The sequence below is a fragment of the Oncorhynchus masou genome, chromosome 29, assembly GCF_036934945.1.
Source record: "Oncorhynchus masou masou isolate Uvic2021 chromosome 29, UVic_Omas_1.1, whole genome shotgun sequence".
Taxonomy (NCBI): Eukaryota; Metazoa; Chordata; class Actinopteri; order Salmoniformes; family Salmonidae; genus Oncorhynchus; species Oncorhynchus masou.
Genome location: NC_088240.1, coordinates 3454813 through 3476041, shown reverse-complemented (window position 1 = coordinate 3476041; position 21229 = coordinate 3454813). Strand labels below are relative to the sequence as shown.

The window sequence follows — 21229 nt, the reverse complement described above, 5'->3', positions numbered from 1 at the left end:
TTATTATTTCTTTATTTAAAAAAAAATTGCTAAAAATGTGGGTCTCTCTCAAAACAGGTGCTCTGCCCCACTTGTCCTGATTGATGGGTCGCCACTGCAACCCAGTCCCTGTCAAGAAGAGAAAATACCAGCCTGACTTTATCAAAGATGGTTTTACATATGTAGAAGACAGGCAGGGTGAGTGTAGACGTCCTATGCAGCGAGCTGTTAGCTAATGAGAGCATGAAACCCTACAAAATGAAAAGACATCTGGACACCAAGCATCCAAGCCATGAAGATAAGACAGCTAAATTTAAAAAAGTAAATGTCAATATCTGGAGGCCTCACAAGATTCATTGTAGAACGTGCGTTACAAGAAAAGGCACTTTGCACATCATACGTTGTGGCCCAGCGTATTGTTAAGTGCAAAAAAAGTCCACACCAGCTCAGAGGATCTCAATCTCTCTGCGGCGAATGACATGTCAGTCGCCCACAGACTTAATAAAACCATACCCTTTCCGATGACACCACGAGGAGGAGAATCCAGGACATGTCTGAGGACATAAAGAGCCAGACACCAGAGAGCATCAGTGCGAACGGCCATAATGCACTGCATCTTGATGAATCCACAGATGTGGCTAACCATGCCATTCTCATGGTCTATGTCAAAAACGTCTGGGATAATAACTTCCAGGAACACTTCCTTTTTAGTGCTGATTTACCCACCACCACTACCACTGCAGAGGCTGTCTTTAACACAGTGGATATGTACCTGGGCTCTGTGGGACTGGTCAGAGGCTCTTTAACACAGTGGATATGTACCTGGGCTCAGTGGAACTGATCAGAGGCTGTCTTTAACACAGTGGATATGTACCTGGGCTCCGTGGGACTGGTCAGAGGCTCTTTAACACAATGGATGTGTACCTAGGCTCCCTGGGACTGGTCAGAGGCTGTCTTTAACACAGTGGATGTGTACCTAGGCTCCCTGGGACTGGTCAGAGGCTGTCTTTAACACAGTGGATCTGTACCTGGGCTCCCTGGGACTGGTCAGAGGCTCTTTAACACAATGGATGTGTACCTGGGCTCAGTGGGACTGGTCAGAGGCTCTTTAACACAGTGGATATGTACCTGGGCTCTGTGGGACTGGTCAGAGGCTGTCTTTAACACAGTGGATATGTACCTAGGCTCTGTGGGACTGGTCAGAGGCTGTCTTTATAACAATGGATATGTACCTGGGCTCTGTAGGACTGGTCAGAGGCTGTCTTTAACACAGTGGATCTGTACCTGGGCTCCCTGGGACTGGTCAGAGGCTCTTTAACACAATGGATGTGTACCTGGGCTCAGTGGGACTGGTCAGAGGCTCTTTAACACAGTGGATATGTACCTGGGCTCTGTGGGACTGGTCAGAGGCTGTCTTTAACACAGTGGATATGTACCTGGGCTCTGTGGGACTGGTCAGAGGCTGTCTTTAACACAGTGGATATGTACCTAGGCTCTGTGGGACTGGTCAGAGGCTGTCTTTATAACAATGGATATGTACCTGGGCTCTGTAGGACTGGTCAGAGGCTGTCTTTAACACAGTGGATATGTACCTGGGCTCTGTGGGACTGGTCAGAGGCTGTCTTTAACACAGTGGATGTGTACCTGGGCTCAGTGGGACTGGCCTGTGATAGGTGTGTCGGTGTGACCACTGATGGGGAAGCTGCCATGACTGGAAAGCGGAGGAGTAAAGTGGACAAAGCACAGAGGGCTTCGAGGAACCACAGTTTCCTTCACATGGAGGCATTGGCAGCGAAGGACATGGTGCCTGAGCTTCACGCCACTCTCCAGAATGTGATCAAGTGTGTCAACTATATAAAAAAAGAGTTCCACGAAAAGCAGGTGTTTCCAGGCCTTCTGAAGTGATATGGGAAGCGAAGATCAGCAGGTGTTTCCAGGTCTTCTGAAGTGATATGGGAAGCGAGAATCAGCAGGTGTTTCCAGGCCTTCTGAAGCTATATGGGAAGTGCAGCTCAGAGTAAATATTTATTGCATTTTCCTTTTCCAAATGGGCGGTAATTTAGAATGCATAAGATACTGTATTTACGATGTCCCTCAGTCTTCCCGCTCTTTCACTCAAACCCAGCCCCTTTTCCTTTGTGTAACCAGCTGTCATATCTGTTCCGCCCGCTAGGGACGTTTTCATTTATGACGTCATTTGTAATCAAGTTATGATTAATTATGTGTAATTCTCTGTGATTAGTTAGGTATTTAGTAAATAAATAATTAAACCCAATTTTGCATTGCTGATTCAACTTATTAGCCAGGGTTCGTGCAGATAACCAAGAATGTATAACTTCCAGAATAGACTGAATTAAGATGACGATTAATATTGACTGCTATTGATGTAAAATATGACTAGGTCTTTAAGAGTTTATTCGGAAGATAACAGCTCTATAAATATTATTTCGTGGTGCCCCAACTCTCTAGTTAATTACAATTACATGATTAGCTCAATCAGGTGATATTAATTACAGAAAAAATATTTTATAGAATAGCATGTCATATCACTTAATCCGGCATAGCCAAAGACACGACAGCAGTTAACCCACTGTTCCCCGGTAAGCCGTCAGTTAACCCACTGTTCCCCGGTAGGCCGTCAGTTAACCCACTGTTCCCCGGTAGGCCGTCAGTTAACCCACTGTTCCCCGGTAGGCCGTCAGTTAACCCACTGTTCCCCGGTAGGCCGTCAGTTCACCCACTGTTCCCCGGTAGGCCGCCAGTTAACCCACTGTTCCCCGGTAGGCCGTCAGTTAACCCACTGTTCCCCGGTAGGCCGCCAGTTAGCCCACTGTTCCCCGGTAGGCCGTCAGTTAACCCACTGTTCCCCGGTAGGCCGTCAGTTAACCCACTGTTCCCCGGTAGGCCGTCAGTTAACCCACTGTTCCCCGGTAGGCCGTCAGTTAACCCACTGTTCCCCGGTAGGCCGTCAGTTAACCCACTGTTCCCCGGTAGGCCGCCAGTTAACCCACTGTTCCCCGGTAGGCCGCCAGTTAACCCAGTGTTCCCCGGTAGGCCGTCAGTTAACCCACTGTTCCCCGGTAGGCCGTCAGTTAACCCACTGTTCCCCGGTAGGCCGTCAGTTAACTCCCACTGTTCCCCGGTAAGCCGTCAGTTAACCCACTGTTCTCCGGTAGGCCGCCAGTTAACCCACTGTTCCCCGGTAGGCCACCAGTTAATCCACTGTTCCCCGGTAGGCTGTCAGTTAACCCACTGTCCCCGGCAAACCGTCAGTTAACTCCCACTGTGTCCATGATAAAATACCTTTGAGATTGAACTTACATTAACTACATTACTTCAGTTGGCTGCTTTTAGCAAAAACTTGAATGCAACATAACCTATTCTGTTGTTTGTGTGTGGTATTTATTAATTGTTCACTTGTTTTTCAACCATGTCAGGTACAGGCAGGGATAACTGGGCCCTTCAGCAGGTAAGACTGCTGAAGGATCCCAGACCGTGTGACCCCAAAGCCCTGACTCCTGCACATTAACCCTAACCCTAACCCATCCCTGTAGCCATGTGGAATGCCTTGATGCCCTCCTCTTTGTTATCTGTGTCCCACTTTAGAGACAACAACCCATACAATAACTGTGATCTGAGGAGCGGTTTTTAATTTTTTAGCAGTGACGGAGTAACGTGCTTGGCCCTAACCACTGCTCTATAATTGCTGGCCGTCAACCTTCTCTCCTCATGGTTGGGGTTGGTGCTCTGTCCAACTGTTACCTGCAGTATATCCTACGGAATAGCCTCCTGTATATCCTACAGTATAGCCTCCTGTATATCCTACAGTATAGCCTCCTGTATATCCTACAGTATAGCCTCCTGTATATCCTACAGTATAGCCTCCTGTATATCCTACAGTATAGCCTCCTGTATATCCTACAGTATATCCTCCTGTATATCCTACAGTATAGCCTCCTGTATATCCTACGGAATAGCCTCCTGTATATCCTACAGTATAGCCTCCTGTATATCCTACAGTATAGCCTCCTGTATATCCTACGGTATAGCCTCCTGTATATCCTACAGTATATCCTCCTGTATATCCTAGCCAGGTATAGATCCTCCTGTATATCCTAGGGAATAGCCTCCTGTATATCAGCCAGGTATAGCCTCCTGTATATCTAGGGACAGCCTCCTGTATATCCTACGGTACAGCCTCCTGTATATCCTACGGTATAGCCTCCTGTATATCCTACGGTATAGCCTCCTGTATATCCTACGGTACAGCCTCCTGTATATCCTACAGTATATCCTACGGTATAGCCTCCTGTATATCCTACAGTATAGCCTCCTGTATATCCTACAGTATAGCCTCCTGTATATCCTACAGTATAGCCTCCTGTATATCCTACGGTACAGCCTCCTGTATATCCTACGGTATAGCCTCCTGTATATCCTACAGTATAGCCTCCTGTATATCCAGCCGGTATAGCCTCCTGTATATCCTAGGGACGGTATATCTTCAGCCAGGTATAGCCTCCTGCTGCTCCATCGACAGAGCGCCATGCCAGCCAGGATGCCAGCATGCCCCAGGTGCCCTTGTTTTTTAACAATGTCCGGTCCAGACAGGGATGACGGGGAAGGGACAGGTTGTTCTGGCTCAGGTTCATGGAGACTTGTCATTCCACTGAACCTGCCTGCGAGGGGGTTCCTTAGACACTGAAGATCCTCCTCTGTGGGCTCTCAGGACAGAGGGTTGTAGTCTTCAGCCAGGTACAGATCCTCCTCTGTGGGCTCTAGGGACAGAGGGTTGTAGTCTTCAGCCAGGTACAGATCCTCCGCTGAGGGCTCTAGGGACAGAGGGTTGTAGTCTTCAGCCAGGTACAGATCCTCCTCTGAGGGCTCTAGGGACAGAGGGTTGTAGTCTTCAGCCAGGTACAGATCCTCCTCTGAGGGCTCTAGGGACAGAGGGTTGTAGCCTTCAGCCAGGTACAGATCCTCCTCTGAGGGCTCTAGGGACAGAGGGTTGTAGTCTTCAGCCAGGTACAGATCCTCCTCTGAGGGCTCTAGGGACAGAGGGTTGTAGTCTTCAGCCAGGTACAGATCCTCCTCTGAGGGCTCTAGGGACAGAGGGTTGTAGTCTTCAGCCAGGTACAGATCCTCCTCTGAGGGCTCTAGGGACAGAGGGTTGTAGTCTTCAGCCAGGTACAGATCCTCCTCTGAGGGCTCTAGGGACAGAGGGTTGTAGTCTTCAGCCAGGTACAGATCCTCCTCTGTGGGCTCTAGGGACAGAGGGTTGTAGTCTTCAGCCAGGTACAGATCCTCCTCTGAGGGCTCTAGGGACAGAGGGTTGTAGTCTTCAGCCAGGTACAGATCCTCCTCTGAGGGCTCTAGGGACAGAGGGTTGTAGTCTTCAGCCAGGTACAGATCCTCCTCTGTGGGCTCTAGGGACAGAGGGTTGTAGTCTTCAGCCAGGTACAGATCCTCCTCTGAGGGCTCTAGGGACAGAGGGTTGTAGTCTTCAGCCAGGTACAGATCCTCCTCTGGGGGCTCTAGGGACAGAGGGTTGTAGTCTTCAGCCAGGTACAGATCCTCCTCTGAGGGCTCTAGGGACAGAGGGTTGTAGTCTTCAGCCAGGTACAGATCCTCCTCTGAGGGCTCTAGGGACAGAGGGTTGTAGTCTTCAGCCAGGTACAGATCCTCCTCTGGGGCTCTAGGGACAGAGGGTTGTAGTCTTCAGCCAGGTACAGATCCTCCTCTGTGGGCTCTAGGGACAGAGGGTTGTAGTCTTCAGCCAGGTACAGATCCTCCTCTGAGGGCTCTAGGGACAGAGGGTTGTAGCCTTCAGCCAGAGGTACAGATCCTCCTCTGAGGGCTCTAGGGACAGAGGGTTGTAGTCTTCAGCCAGGTACAGATCCTCCTCTGAGGGCTCTAGGGACAGAGGGTTGTAGTCTTCAGCCAGGTACAGATCCTCCTCTGGGGGCTCTCGGGACAGAGGGTTGTAGTCTTCAGCCAGGTATAGATCCTCCTCTGTGGGCTCTAGGGACAGAGGGTTGTAGTCTTCAGCCAGGTACAGATCCTCCTCTGGGGGCTCTAGGGACAGAGGGTTGTAGTCTTCAGCCAGGTACAGATCCTCCTCTGAGGGCTCTCGGGACAGAGGGTTGTAGTCTTCAGCCAGATACAGATCCTCCTCTGAGGGCTCTAGGGACAGAGGGTTGTAGTCTTCAGCCAGGTACAGATCCTCCTCTGAGGGCTCTAGGGACAGAGGGTTGTAGTCTTCAGCCAGGTACAGATCCTCCTCTGAGGGCTCTAGGGACAGAGGGTTGTAGTCTTCAGCCAGGTACAGATCCTCCTCTGAGGGCTCTAGGGACAGAGGGTTGTAGTCTTCAGCCAGGTACAGATCCTCCTCCTCTGAGGGCTCTAGGGACAGAGGGTTGTAGTCTTCAGCCAGGTACAGATCCTCCTCTGTGGGCTCTAGGGACAGAGGGTTGTAGTCTTCAGCCAGGTACAGATCCTCCTCTGAGGGCTCTAGGGACAGAGGGTTGTAGTCTTCAGCCAGGTACAGATCCTCCTCTGGGGGCTCTAGGGACAGAGGGTTGTAGTCTTCAGCCAGGTACAGATCCTCCTCTGAGGGCTCTAGGGACAGAGGGTTGTAGTCTTCAGCCAGGTACAGATCCTCCTCTGAGGGCTCTAGGGACAGAGGGTTGTAGTCTTCAGCCAGGTATAGATCCTCCTCTGAGGGCTCTAGGGACAGAGGGTTGTAGTCTTCAGCCAGGTACAGATCCTCCTCTGGGGCTCTAGGGACAGAGGGTTGTAGTCTTCAGCCAGGTACAGATCCTCCTCTGAGGGCTCTCAGGACAGAGGGTTGTAGTCTTCAGCCAGGTATAGATCCTCCTCTGAGGGCTCTAGGGACAGAGGGTTGTAGTCTTCAGCCAGGTACAGATCCTCCTCTGAGGGCTCTAGGGACAGAGGGTTGTAGTCTTCAGCCAGGTACAGATCCTCCTCTGAGGGCTCTAGGGACAGAGGGTTGTAGTCTTCAGCCAGGTACAGATCCTCCTCTGACTGGGGCTCTTGGGACAGAGGGTTCCTCTTTCTAGCCAGGTACAGATCCTCATCTGAATGGCTCCATGGGACAGAGGGTTGGTCTTCAGCCAGGTACAGATCCTCCTCTGAGGGCTCACAGGGACACAGTTGTATACTGTCAGACCAGGATACAGGTCCTCCGCTGACTGCCCCTGGTTGGGAGCACAGCTCGCTTCCTCCTTTCTAGCTTCCTCCACATGTGAATGCCTCCATGGAGCTCATAAGTGGAGCCATGCAACCTCCTCTGACGGTCCACGCCCATACAGCCGATACTGTGGACCGCAGGAGTAGGTTGTATGGCTCCACTTATGAGCTTCATGGAGGCATTCACATGTGGTAGAGAGAATACCCTGTTCACCCATAGAGACCTGCCACCAGGAAGGGTGTTAAGTGACACATGCCTTTCAATGCATGACTTTGAACATCTTTGAATGTATTAGTTGTAAGAAATGTGCTATATAAATTAAGTTTGATTGATGACATTACACCTGTAGAATATTTAATAAACTGTACTTTTCACATTAGGACAAGTGCAATTTTTCCATAAACTTTTAATTGATCATTTGTGATTTCAATCATATAGTGGGAAGAAATCAAGGCTCTGTGAATGCATGTATCACTCTGAATAAATACATACTGTGCCTTTTTGTAGACTTGTCTCTAGTCATGAAACTAAAATACAGACTGGATGTCGACATTCTGAATGTCAATGGATTCTTTTTGTTTAACATTCTCATCAATGACAACATTCTAGAACTGAGTTATCCCTCATCGAAGTCTGGTATCCGGGGTAATCTGGTTAATGATTACATAATTAAGTGCCTCTTTCCTTCTAGATTGTTGACAGCTGTATGATTTAGATGCACTATTGTAAAGTGGCTGTTCCACTGGATGTCATAAGGTGAATTCACCAATTTGTAAGTCGCTCTGGATAAGAGCGTCTGCCAAATGACTTAAATGTAAATGTAATGTAAGCTGTATAGAACATATTGTATTGCTAAGATGCTCAAACTGAATTTAATAGCTATACTCAAGGAGGCAGGATAAACTTTATCCCTCATGCTGGCTCTGACCAAACCGGTAAATTACCCCTCACTATAGCTGCTCTTCTCCACATGGCCAGACTTCTGGCGGTCTTCTCCCCTTTTAATGCTCTTATGCAGCATCCTTCAAAAAATGCCCTAAGGTTTGAAAGGCACTGAAGTCGACATATTGTACAAACAATGATTAAGGCTCAGTTAAACAACATGATGTTTTGATCTACCTCCTAGCTAGCTAAGGGGACATAAGAAGGTCATGGGTTGGACACTGCTGGTCTCTGATGGCGCTGCTGAACGGTATCTGACAGTGTCGGTAGAGGTGACATGCAAGGAATTTGTAGTTTTACTGGGGACTTCTCTGTTGCTAATTAGCATTTTTATATTGTTGAGAAAATTGAGGCGAATATATTGATATCCGTATCAAAACATCACATAAGCCTACACGAGACACAGACCTTATTTAAAGTAGACCTAAAAATCACAGACGCAAAAATGTACGGCGAAAAAACGATTGGAATCATGTTCAGGTTTTACCGCTGGGTTTGACCGTTATTATAACGCGTCCTCTGTAAGGGATTATTAGCGTCACGGCAGCAGCTTTAAGACTTCCGGCTTTAGAAATGTGTCTTCAAAATAAAAGTTCACGGTAAAACGATGTGTGTGTATGATATAAAATCAATATTGTCTTGCAGCTTTGCATCATGTAAAAAAAATATCTTAAAAAAAATCTAAACTAAAAATAATGACTACTTTATACAAGATAATGAATATTATAAGGTGGAGCATATTGGGGCAGCAGGGTAGCCTAGTGGCCTAGTGGTTAGAGAGTTGGATTAGAAACCGGGAGGTTGCAAGTTCAAACCCCCGAGCTGACAAGGTACAAATCTGTCGTTCTGCCCCTGAACAGGCAATTAACCCACTTGTCCTAGGCTGTCATTGACAATAAGAATTTGTTCTTAATTGACTTGCCTGGTTAAATAAAGGTAAAAAAAATAAATTGAGAAATGGCAGAAGTTTATGTATACAATGACAATTAAAAAACTATATATTATTTTAATTGTATGATTTTTTTTGTTAATTTACTCTTGTTATATTGTTCAAGGATGCAATTTTGAAATGTAATTTTTAAGAAAAGTCTTACTGTATTTTTGTTGTATTGCACAAACAAATTGCACTGTACAGGTAAAATTATTGTTTGTGTGTCCATAAAACCAGGGTACAGTCTACTAACTAGTCCCTATTATACAAAAAAAGGTGAGTTTGAACAAAAAACAACCTCATAGCAAGTGTTGCTGGACTGATAAAACATCTTACAATGGAGGCACTGGACACTACACGGTACATTAGCCAATATGTAATTTATAGGTCTACAGTGTATTGCATTGGGACCAATGGACTAGGTGGAGGAGAAAGTGTTGCTGGGCGTATAGGTCTCAGTTACCCATGAAATAACACCATATATAAATAGATTCTACAGATCATAGTGAGTAATCGCAACTGACTCCACTTTTACTTTGGCACCTAGAATAATAGTTGTCTCTCTATTAACCAATGTGTATTTCATATACGTTGTATTGTATTGGGGGGCATTTATTTGTCCTGGCTTGGAACATGTTTTAAAACCCACATTTAATGCAAATGTCACTTAAATATGAACAAATATGAATCATTGTTAATGTTTAGACAAGTATTTTTCATATATCGTGAATATAAATACATGATAATAACACCTTTCTACTAATATGTGGGGGACTTTTATTTAGAACAATTCTGAAATTCCCTTGACCCGGAAGTATATATATATTTGAGTTGTTGCTGTAACACAACACAACGCGGGGGCTGTGGAGGTTGTATTTTTTTTTTTAACGTTGTACAGAGATTTGTTACGTTGTATCGCATGAACTGTACGATTGATGATACGAGTTGATTCGAATTGGACTCTTTTCCTGGTAATGTTGGTGAAGCAGTGAAACTGTTGAGCGGAGTGGTTTACTGAACTGGCTCCGGATATATGGAAATGGAGTGTGGGATCTCGGTGTATCATCATTAGAACGACTACAAAAAGAAAGGAGAACTCATTGCAGTTGAGCTCTTAACGCCAAAACTAAAACACGCCACACACACACACCCAGTGTTTAACAAGGCTACAGACTTGAATCTTCAGGCGTCAGCATGGAAAGACGTCGCAAACTTGGTTTATCTTTGGCTTTGATCCTGTCTTGTTTACAGTGGACAACCTCTTTCAATCTGGATATTGACAAACCCTATGTATTCTCTGGACCTAAAGGAAGTTATTTTGGATTTTCTGTCGATTTTTTCCAGCCAAATAATAAGCAGTAAGATTGAATTATATAATATTTTTGTATTGCCTTTTGCCATAGGGGCTATTAGCCTTTATTTGAACTATGATAAGAGAAAGTAGAATTATACTATTGTTAATGTGACTCAACAGAAATAAATCTAATACGTATTCTATTCGTCGTGTGACATAGCTTTGTTTGCGACCCTAATAGGCTACAGTAGAAGAATAGGTGCGGTGCCATGTTTTCATGCATTTAGACTGAAGCCCGTTTTCTCTTCTTCAGGTCAAACATTCTTATAGGAGCTCCCAGAGCCAACACATCCTCAGCTTCCACAGTGGTGGAGCGAGGGGCAGTCTATACCTGCCCATGGCAGAAGAGTAGTGACTGTACCCAAGTACAGTTTGACAATACTGGTGAGTAGAGTATGTCTGTTACAAAACAAAAAAAAAGTATCTCATTGATTTTATCTTTATTTAACTAGGCAAGTCAGTTAAGAACAAATTATTATTTTCAATGGCGGCCTAGGAACAGTGGATTAACTGCCTGTTCAGGGGCAGAACAACAGATTTGTACCTTGTCAGCTCGGGGGGTTTGAACTCTCAACCTTCCAGTTACTAGTCCAGTGCTCTAACCACTAGGCTACCCTTTCTGGACTTCTACATGGTGATGAACAGCAAGGGGCCACGATAGAATGGTATTCAAAGTGAAGACCGTTTATCTCAGTCAAGGGTCATGTCCACAGTAAAAAAAACCTGGCTGAACCATACCTATGTGAAATATGACCTTTTAATGAGGTACGGTAAGTGTTTTTAGGATGTAAGACGGAGCAAAGGCAGATGTTCACTCTTCTAGGAAGCTTATATTGGAGATGGGCAGACATGCTCAATGTTAAGCTTAAGAGTTACACAGACAGGCAGAGACACACACAGGCAGAGACACACAGACAGACAGACACAGACAGACAGACAGACAGACAGACAGACAGACAGAGACACAGACAGACAGAGACACACAGACAGACGCAAGCAGACGGAGACGCAGAAACGCAGACAGTTATGTTAATTTATTTTCCCTTTTGTTGTTTAACTGTTTGCACTGCAGGGTATCCTAGTGGTTAGAGCGCTTGACTAGTAACCAGAAGGTTGCGAGTTCAAACCCCTGAGTTCAGAAGGTACAAATCTGTCGTTCTGCCCCTGAACAGGCAGTTAACCCACTGTTCCTAGGCCGTCATTGAAAATAAGAATTTGTTCTTAACTGACTAGCCTGGTTAAATAAAGGTAAAATAAAAACATCATTACAACAACACTGTGTATAGACATGGGAAAGCACACTATTCTTTTGGAAGTTTTGTGAGTGTGATGTTTACTGTTCATTTTGTATTGTTTATTTCACGTTTGTTTATCCATTTCAGTTGATTTGGCAACGTCATCATGTTTCCCATGCCAATAAAGCCCCTTGAGTTGAGAGACTGAGGAGAGTCCCAGTACCTTTAAAGGACTGTCTGCTCTACATTATAACAGTGGGCATATGAGTCAGTAACTTGTTATTTCTTGTTATTTCATTGTCGACAGATGTGGCATATACTAATATTTACACTTCAGGCCATCTTATGGGTTTGTCCCAGCACGGACTAACTAACAAACACACGCAATGCAAAACCAAGCCCCATGAATTCCACACATTAAGCTATTTAGGAGAACATTGGCTTGTATTTCAGTTTATCCTGTGTAACTTACATCACTCTTTGTCAGTGCAACTTTGATCATTTGCCTTCTAGCGTTGGTTTTCGTTTGTTGTTTTTTAATTTATTTATTTTACCTTTATTTAACTAGGCAAGTCAGTTAAGAACAAATTCTTATTTACAATAATGGCCTAAGGAACAGCGGGTTAACTGCCTGTTCAGGGACACAAAATGACAGATTTGTACCTTGTCAGCTCGTGGATTTGAACTTGCAACCTTCCGGTTACTAGTCCAACGCTCTAACCACTAGGCTACCCTAAGCAACTGTAGAGTAAAATTATTTTGCTCACATACAGACTTTAACTACAGATTAAATGACTTCCTTATTCCCGTGACTAAAGCCCACTGTAGTCTAGACTATTGGAAAGAAGAAGAAAAGTGAATATTTCCAAGTCTGAACTAAACTCTGCACGTGTTACTTCGGGAAACAACTCCAAAGTTGGAATAAATGCTAAATATGTTTCCCATGTCATGGTTTAGCCATATTGTCCTCCCTTTGCTGACATTTTATATGATGGTTTGCCAGTCAGTGCCAGAGGGGCCTCCTGGTCTTATTGTGATGCCGTAAGTGTCGACATGGTTACAATGGGAGCCTTTGTGATGGCTGATCGTCATACTGCAGACTGAGAGGTGAGGGGAGGCTGCCTCAGCCATTGGTTTAGATTAGTGTCCAAGCAGCCTAGGGTCAGGGTGGGGGGGTACTGTAATTAGTGTGTGTTCAGGGTGGGGGGTACTGTAATTAGTGTGTGTTCAGGGTGGGGGGTACTGTAATTAGTGTGTGTTCAGGGTGGGGGGTACTGTAATTAGTGTGTGTTCAGGGTGGGGGGTACTGTAATTAGTGTGTGTTCAGGGTGGGGGGGTACTGTAATTAGTGTGTGTTCAGAGTGGGGGGGTACTGTAATTAGTGTGTGTTCAGGGTGGGGGGTACTGTAATTAGTGTGTGTTCAGAGTGGGTGGGGTACTGTAATTAGTGTGCGTTCAGGGTGGGTGGGGAGTACTGTAATTAGTGTGTGTTCAGGGTGGGGGGTACTGTAATTAGTGTGTGTTCAGGGTGGGGGGTACTGTAATTAGTGTGTGTTCAGGGTGGGGGGGTACTGTAATTAGTGTGTGTTCAGGGTGGGGGGGGTACTGTAATTAGTGTGTGTTCAGAGTGGGGGGGGGGGTACTGTAATTAGTGTGTGTTCAGGGTGGGGGGGGTACTGTAATTAGTGTGTGTTCAGGGTGGGGGGGTACTGTAATTAGTGTGTGTTCAGAGTGGGGGGTACTGTAATTAGTGTGTGTTCAGAGTGGGTGGGGTACTGTAATTAGTGTGCGTTCAGGGTGGGTGGGGGAGTACTGTAATTAGTGTGTGTTCAGGGTGGGGGGTACTGTAATTAGTGTGTGTTCAGGGTGGGGGGGGTACTGTAATTAGTGTGTGTTCAGAGTGGGGGGGGGTACTGTAATTAGTGTGTGTTCAGGGTGGGGGGTACTGTAATTAGTGTGTGTTCAGAGTGGGGGGTACTGTAATTAGTGTGTGTTCAGGGTGGGGGGGGTACTGTAATTAGTGTGTGTTCAGGGGGGGTACTGTAATTAGTGTGTGTTCAGGGTGGGGGGTACTGTAATTAGTGTGTGTTCAGGGTGGGGGGGTACTGTAATTAGTGTGTGTTCAGGGTGGGGGGTACTGTAATTAGTGTGCGTTCAGGGTGGGGGGGTACTGTAATTAGTGTGTGTTCAGAGTGGGGGGGGGGTACTGTAATTAGTGTGTGTTCAGGGTGGGGGGTACTGTAATTAGTGTGTGTTCAGAGTGGGGGGGGTACTGTAATTAGTGTGTGTTCAGGGTGGGGGGTACTGTAATTAGTGTGTGTTCAGAGTGGGTGGGGTACTGTAATTAGTGTGCGTTCAGGGTGGGTGGGGAGTACTGTAATTAGTGTGTGTTCAGGGTGGGGGGTACTGTAATTAGTGTGTGTTCAGGGTGGGGGTACTGTAATTAGTGTGTGTTCAGGGTGGGGGGGGGTACTGTAATTAGTGTGTGTTCAGGGTGGGGGGTACTGTAATTAGTGTGTGTTCAGAGTGGGGGGGGGGTACTGTAATTAGTGTGTGTTCAGGGTGGGGGGGTACTGTAATTAGTGTGTGTTCAGGGTGGGGGGGGGGTACTGTAATTAGTGTGTGTTCAGAGTGGGGGGTACTGTAATTAGTGTGTGTTCAGAGTGGGTGGGGTACTGTAATTAGTGTGTGTTCAGGGTGGGGGGGTACTGTAATTAGTGTGTGTTCAGGGTGGGGGGTACTGTAATTAGTGTGTGTTCAGGGTGTAATTAGGGGGGGGTACTGTAATTAGTGTGTGTTCAGGGTGGGGGGGGGGTACTGTAATTAGTGTGTGTTCAGGGTGGGGGGGGTACTGTAATTAGTGTGTGTTCAGGGTGGGGGGGGGGTACTGTAATTAGTGTGTGTTCAGGGTGGGGGTACTGTAATTAGTGTGTGTTCAGGGTGGGGGGTACTGTAATTAGTGTGTGTTCAGGGTGGGTGGGGGGGGTACTGTAATTAGTGTGTGTTCACTGTAATTAGTGTGTTCAGGGTGGGGGGGGGGGGGTACTGTAATTAGTGTGTGTTCAGGGTGGGGGGGTACTGTAATTAGTGTGTGTTCAGGGTGGGGGGGGGGGTACTGTAATTAGTGTGTGTTCAGGGTGGGGGGTACTGTAATTAGTGTGTGTTCAGGGTGTACTGTAATTAGTGTGTGTTCAGGGTGGGGGGTACTGTAATTAGTGTGTGTTCAGGGTGGGGGGGGGTACTGTAATTAGTGTGTGTTCAGGGTTGGGGGGTACTGTAATTAGTGTGTGTTCAGGGTGGGGGTACTGTAATTAGTGTGTGTTCAGGGTGGGGGGTACTGTAATTAGTGTGTGTTCAGGGTGGGGGGTACTGGTGTGTGTTCAGAGTGGGGGGGTACTGTAATTAGTGTGTGTTCAGGGTGGGGGGTACTGTAATTAGTGTGTGTTCAAGGGGGGGGTACTGTAATTAGTGTGTGTTCAGGTGGGGGGTACTGTAATTAGTGTGTGTTCAGGGTGGGGGGGGGGTACTGTAATTAGTGTGTGTTCAGGGGGGGGGGTACTGTAATTAGTGTGTGTTCAGGGTGGGGGGTACTGTAATTAGTGTGTGTTCAGGGTGGGGGGGGTACTGTAATTAGTGTGTGTTCAGGGTGGGGGGGTACTGTAATTAGTGTGTGTTGTGGGGGGGGTACTGTAATTAGTGTGTGTTCAGGGTGGGGGGGTACTGTAATTAGTGTGTGTTCAGGGTGGGGGGGGTACTGTAATTAGTGTGTGTTCAGGGTGGGGGGTACTGTAATTAGTGTGTGTTCAGTGTGTGGGTGGGGGGGGGTACTGTAATTAGTGTGTGTTCAGGGTGGGGGGTACTGTAATTAGTGTGTGTTCAGAGTGGGGGGGGTACTGTAATTAGTGTGTGTTCAGGGTGGGGGGGTACTGTAATTAGTGTGTGTTCAGAGTGGGGGGGTACTGTAATTAGTGTGTGTTCAGAGTGGGGGGGGGGTACTGTAATTAGTGTGTGTTCAGGGTGGGGGGTACTGTAATTAGTGTGTGTTCAGAGTGGGGGGGGGTACTGTAATTAGTGTGTGTTCAGGGTGGGGGGGGGTACTGTAATTAGTGTGTGTTCAGGGTGGGGGGTACTGTAATTAGTGTGTGTTCAGGGTGGGGGGGGGTACTGTAATTAGTGTGTGTTCAGGGTGGGGGGGGTACTGTAATTAGTGTGTGTTCAGGGTGGGGGGTACTGTAATTAGTGTGTGTCAGGGTTCAGTGGTGTTCAGGGTGGGGGGTACTGTAATTAGTGTGTGTTCAGGGTGGGGGGGTACTGTAATTAGTGTGTGTTCAGAGTGGGGGGGTACTGTAATTAGTGTGTGTTCAGAGTGGGGGGTACTGTAATTAGTGTGTGTTCAGAGTGGGGGGTACTGTAATTAGTGTGTGTTCAGGGTGGGGAGGGGGGTACTGTAATTAGTGTGTGTTCAGGGTGGGGGGGGTACTGTAATTAGTGTGTGTTCAGAGTGGGGGTACTGTAATTAGTGTGTGTTCAGGGTGGGGAGGGGGGGGTACTGTAATTAGTGTGTGTTCAGGGTGGGGGGGTACTGTAATTAGTGTGTGTTCAGGGTGGGGGGGTACTGTAATTAGTGTGTGTTCAGGTGGGGTTGTATCCCGCTTGGCCATTACCAAAGTATCTTTTTTTTACCTTTATTTAACCAGGCAAGTCAGTTAAGAACAAATTCTTATTTTCTATGACGGCCTAGGAACAGTGGGTTAACTGCCTTGTTCAGGGGCAGAACGACAGATTTGTACCTTGTCAGCTCGGGGGTTTGAAATTGCAACCTCCCGGTTACTAGTCCAACGCTGTAACCACTAGGCTACCTGCCACCTCTACACTCTAACCACTAGGCTACCCTGCCACCTCTACACTCTAACCACTAGGCTACCTGCCACCTCTACACTCTAACCACTAGGCTACCTGCCGCCCCTCCACTCTAACCACTAGGCTACCTGCACCTCTACACTCTAACCACTAGGCCACCCTGCCACCTCTACACTCTAACCACTAGGCTACCTGCCACCTCTACACTCTAACCACTAGGCTACCTGCCACCTCTACGCTCTAACCACTAGGCTACCTGCCGCCCCTCCACTCTAACCACTAGGCTACCCTGCCACCTCTACACTCTAACCATTAGGCTACCCTGCCACCCCTACACTCTAACCACTAGGCTACCTGCCGCCCCTCCACTCTAACCACTAGGCTACCTGCCGCTCTAACCACTAGGCTACCTTCACTCTAACCACTAGGCTACCTGCCGCCCCTACACTCTAACCACTAGGCTACCTGCCGCCGCTACACTCTAACCACTAGGCCACCCTGCCACCTCTACCTCTAACCACTAGGCACTACACTCTAACCACTAGGCTACCCTGCCGCCTCTACACTCTAACCACTAGGCTACCTGCCACCTCTACACTCTAACCACTAGGCTACCCTGCCACCTCTACACTCTAACCACTAGGCTACCTGCCGCCCCTACACTTTAACCACTAGGCTACCCTGCTCTAACCACTAGGCTACCTGCCGCCCCTCCACTCTAACCACTAGGCTACCCTGCCACCTCTACACTCTAACCACTAGGCTACCTGCCACCTCTACACTCTAACCACTAGGCTACCTGCCGCCCCTCCACTCTAACCACTAGGCTACCTGCACCTCTACACTCTAACCACTAGGCTACCTGCCGCCCCTCCACTCTAACCACTAGGCTACCCTGCCACCTCTACACTCTAACCACTAGGCTACCTGCCACCTCTACACTCTAACCACTAGGCTACCTGCCACCTCTACACTCTAACCACTAGGCTACCTGCCACCTCTACACTCTAACCACTAGGCTACCCTGCCACCTCTACACTCTAACCACTAGGCTACCCTGCCACCTCTACACTCTAACCACTAGGCTACCCTGCCACCTCTACACTCTAACCACTAGGCTACCTGCCGCCCCTCCACTCTAACCACTAGGCTACCTGCCGCCGCTCCACTCTAACCACTAGGCTCCCTGCCGCCCCTCCACTCTAACCACTAGGCTACCTGCCGCCGCTCCACTCTAACCACTAGGCTACCCTGCCACCCCTACACTCTAACCACTAGGCTACCTGCCGCCTCTACACTCTAACCACTAGGCTACCCTGCCACCCCTACACTCTAACCACTAGGCTACCTGCCACCTCTACACTCTAACCACTAGGCTACCCTGCCACCCCTACACTCTAACCACTAGGCTACCTGCCGCCTCTACACTCTAACCACTAGGCTACCCTGCCACCCCTACACTCTAACCACTAGGCTACCCTGCCACCTCTACACTCTAACCACTAGGCTACCTGCCGCCTCTACACTCTAACCACTAGGCTACCCTGCCCCCTCTACACTCTAACCACTAGGCTACCCTGCCACCTCTACACTCTAACCACTAGGCTACCTGCCGCCTCTACACTCTAACCACTAGGCTACCCTGCCTCCCCTACACTCTAACAACTAGGCTACCTGCCGCCCCTACACTCTAACCACTAGTCTACCCTTGCTCACCACATGGTCTGGATGTCTGTCTCCTGCTGACTGATCTTCCCTGGATTCTCTCAGTCAGATGAGTTCTTGTTTTCCAGCTCTGTCAGTCTACTCTTGGTGGACAGGCAAACCTTTTTAATACATTTTTGTTTTTTTTAAGTCACAATTAGAGCCAACTAATTACTCCCATTGATTTATTGGAGAACCAATGTTTCGGGCACTGAGTCTTTCTCACAGTTAGACGTGCTAAACTGACATATATTTACAGCTGTCCATCGTCTTCCTCGGGGCAAGACAGGCTAAACTGACATATATTTACAGCTGTCCATCGTCTTCCTCGGGGTAAGACAGGCTAAACTGACATATATTTACAGCTGTCCATCGTCTTCCTCGGGGTAAGACAGGCTAAACTGACATATATTTACAGCTGTCCATCGTCTTCCTCGGGGTAAGACAGGCTAAACTGACATATATTTACAGCTGTCCATCGTCTTCCTCGGGGTAAGACAGGCTAAACTGACATATATTTACAGCTGTCCATCGTCTTCCTCGGGGTAAGACAGGCTAAACTGACATATATTTACAGCTGTCCATCGTCTTCCTCGGGGTAAGACAGGCTAAACTGACATATATTTACAGCTGTCCATCGTCTTCCTCGGGGTAAGACAGGCTAAACTGACATATATTTACAGCTGTCCAGACGGTCTCGAGATTAGAATAAGTATAAATATAGAGGACCCAGGGGTGGGTGTAATGTGTGACCAGGTGCAGCCAAGGTTCGAGTCACCAGGCTAGAGGAGGGGGGCAGCTAACTGGTGCTCTAGTCTGGGTTAGAGCTAGACCGGAGCTGGGATGTTACTCTTCTATCTGGTGCTCTAGTCTGGGTTAGAGCTAGACCGGAGCTGGGATGTTACTCCTCTAACTGGTGCTCTAGTCTGGGTTAGAGCTAGACCGGAGCTGGGATGTTACTCCTCTAACTGGTGCTCTAGTCTGGGTTAGAGCTAGACCGGAGCTGGGATGTTAATCCTCTAACTGGTGCTCTAGTCTGGGTTAGAGCTAGACCGGAGCTGGGATGTTACTCATCTAACTGGTGCTCTAGTCTTGGTTAGAGCTAGACAGGAGCTGGGATTTACTCCTCTAACTGATGCTCTAGTCTGGGTTAGAGCTAGACCGGAGCTGGGATGTTAATCCTCTAACTGGTGCTCTAGTCTGGGTTAGAGCTAGACCGGAGCTGGGATGTTACTCCTCTAACTGGTGCTCTAGTCTGGGTTAGAGCTAGACAGGAGCTGGGATTTACTCCTCTAACTGGTGCTCTAGTCTGGGTTAGAGCTAGACCGGAGCTGGGATGTTAATCCTCTAACTGGTGCTCTAGTCTGGGTTAGAGCTAGACCGGAGCTGGGATGTTAATCCTCTAACTGGTGCTCTAGTCTGGGTTAGAGCTAGACCGGAGCTGGGATGTTACTCCTCTAACTGGTGCTCTAGTCTGGGTTAGAGCTAGACCGGAGCTGGGATGTTACTCCTCTAACTGGTGCTCTAGTCTGGGTTAGAGCTAGACCGGAGCTGGGATGTTACTCATCTAACTGGTGCTCTAGTCTTGGTTAGAGCTAGACCGGAGCTGGGATTTACTCCTCTAACTGGTGCTCTAGTCTGGGTTAGAGCTAGACCGGAGCTGGGATGTTAATCCTCTAACTGGTGCTCTAGTCTGGGTTAGAGCTAGACCGGAGCTGGGATGTTACTCCTCTAACTGGTGCTCTAGTCTGGGTTAGAGCTAGACCGGAGCTGGGATGTTACTCCTCTAACTGGTGCTCTAGTCTGGGTTAGAGCTAGACCGGAGCTGGGATGTTACTCCTCTAACTGGTGCTCTAGTCTGGGTTAGAGCTAGACCGGAGCTGGGATGTTACTCATCTAACTGGTGCTCTAGTCTGGGTTAGAGCTAGACCGGAGCTGGGATGTTACTCCTCTAACTGGTGCTCTAGTCTGGGTTAGAGCTAGACCGGAGCTGGGATGTTACTCCTCTAACTGGTGCTCTAGTCTGGGTTAGAGCTAGACCGGAGCTGGGATGTTACTCCTCTAACTGGTGCTCTAGTCTGGGTTAGAGCTAGACCGGAGCTGGGATGTTACTCCTCTAACTGGTGCTCTAGTCTGGGTTAGAGCTAGCTGTTGTTCCTATGAGTTTTGCTGTAGTCATGGTTCGACAGGAACAGAGCTCTGTGGTATGTTTTCACGGAAGGGTAGTGAGTATTCTCCCATGTGTGTCAGAGATGCAACTTTCTCCCTAGAGCTACACACAATAGAACTCTCTCCCTGTGTCTACACAGAGCTACATACAATAGAACTCTCTCCCTGTGTCTACACAGAGCTACACACAATAGAACTCTCTCCCTGTGTCTACACAGAGCTACACACAATAGAACTCTCTCCCTGTGTCTACACAGAGCTACACACAATAGAACTCTCTCCCTGTGTCTGCATAGAGCTACATACAATAGAACTCTCTCCCTGTGTCTACATAGAGCTACATACAATAGAACTCTCTCGTTGTGTCTGCACAGTGCTACACACAATAGAACTCTCTCCCTGTGTCTACACAGAGCTACACACAATAGAACTCTCTCCCTGTGTCTACACAGAGCTACACACAATAGAACTCTCTCCCTGTGTCTACACAGAGCTACACACAATAGAACTCTCTCCCTGTGTCTACACAGAGCTACATACAATATATTTATTTCTAGGCAATGGATATCACAAGCCATTTTCTGAAGTTATTTGATATGAACGTTTATTTAAATGAAACCATGTCATCAAATGTTTTATTTTTGTCGTTATTTTAACATTTAACATTTACATTTAAGTCATTTAGCAGACGCTCTTATCCAGAGCGACTTACAAATTTTAAGTGGAAATCAGTTGCAGCTCAAGTCAACTATAAAACCCACAATGTACTGCTCTCTCTATGGGCTGGCTAGCTAGCAAACGTAGCTAAACACAAGACTATCAAAGTCGATATCAGCATGTGAAGT

General features: G+C 47.5%; 1 protein-coding gene across 1 annotated transcript in view; it reads left to right on the top strand.

Annotated features, from left to right (window-relative positions):
- The first annotated feature begins 9910 nt into the window (after nt 1-9910).
- The window catches only part of itgav (integrin, alpha V), a 92472-nt gene continuing 81153 nt past the window's right edge, over nt 9911-21229 (top strand). Inside the window, exons 1-2 of the mRNA XM_064943855.1 lie at nt 9911-10420; nt 10670-10800. Of these exons, the coding sequence (XP_064799927.1) occupies nt 10257-10420; nt 10670-10800 (295 nt within the window). The 5' untranslated portion in view covers nt 9911-10256. The remainder of the gene's footprint in view (nt 10421-10669; nt 10801-21229) is intronic.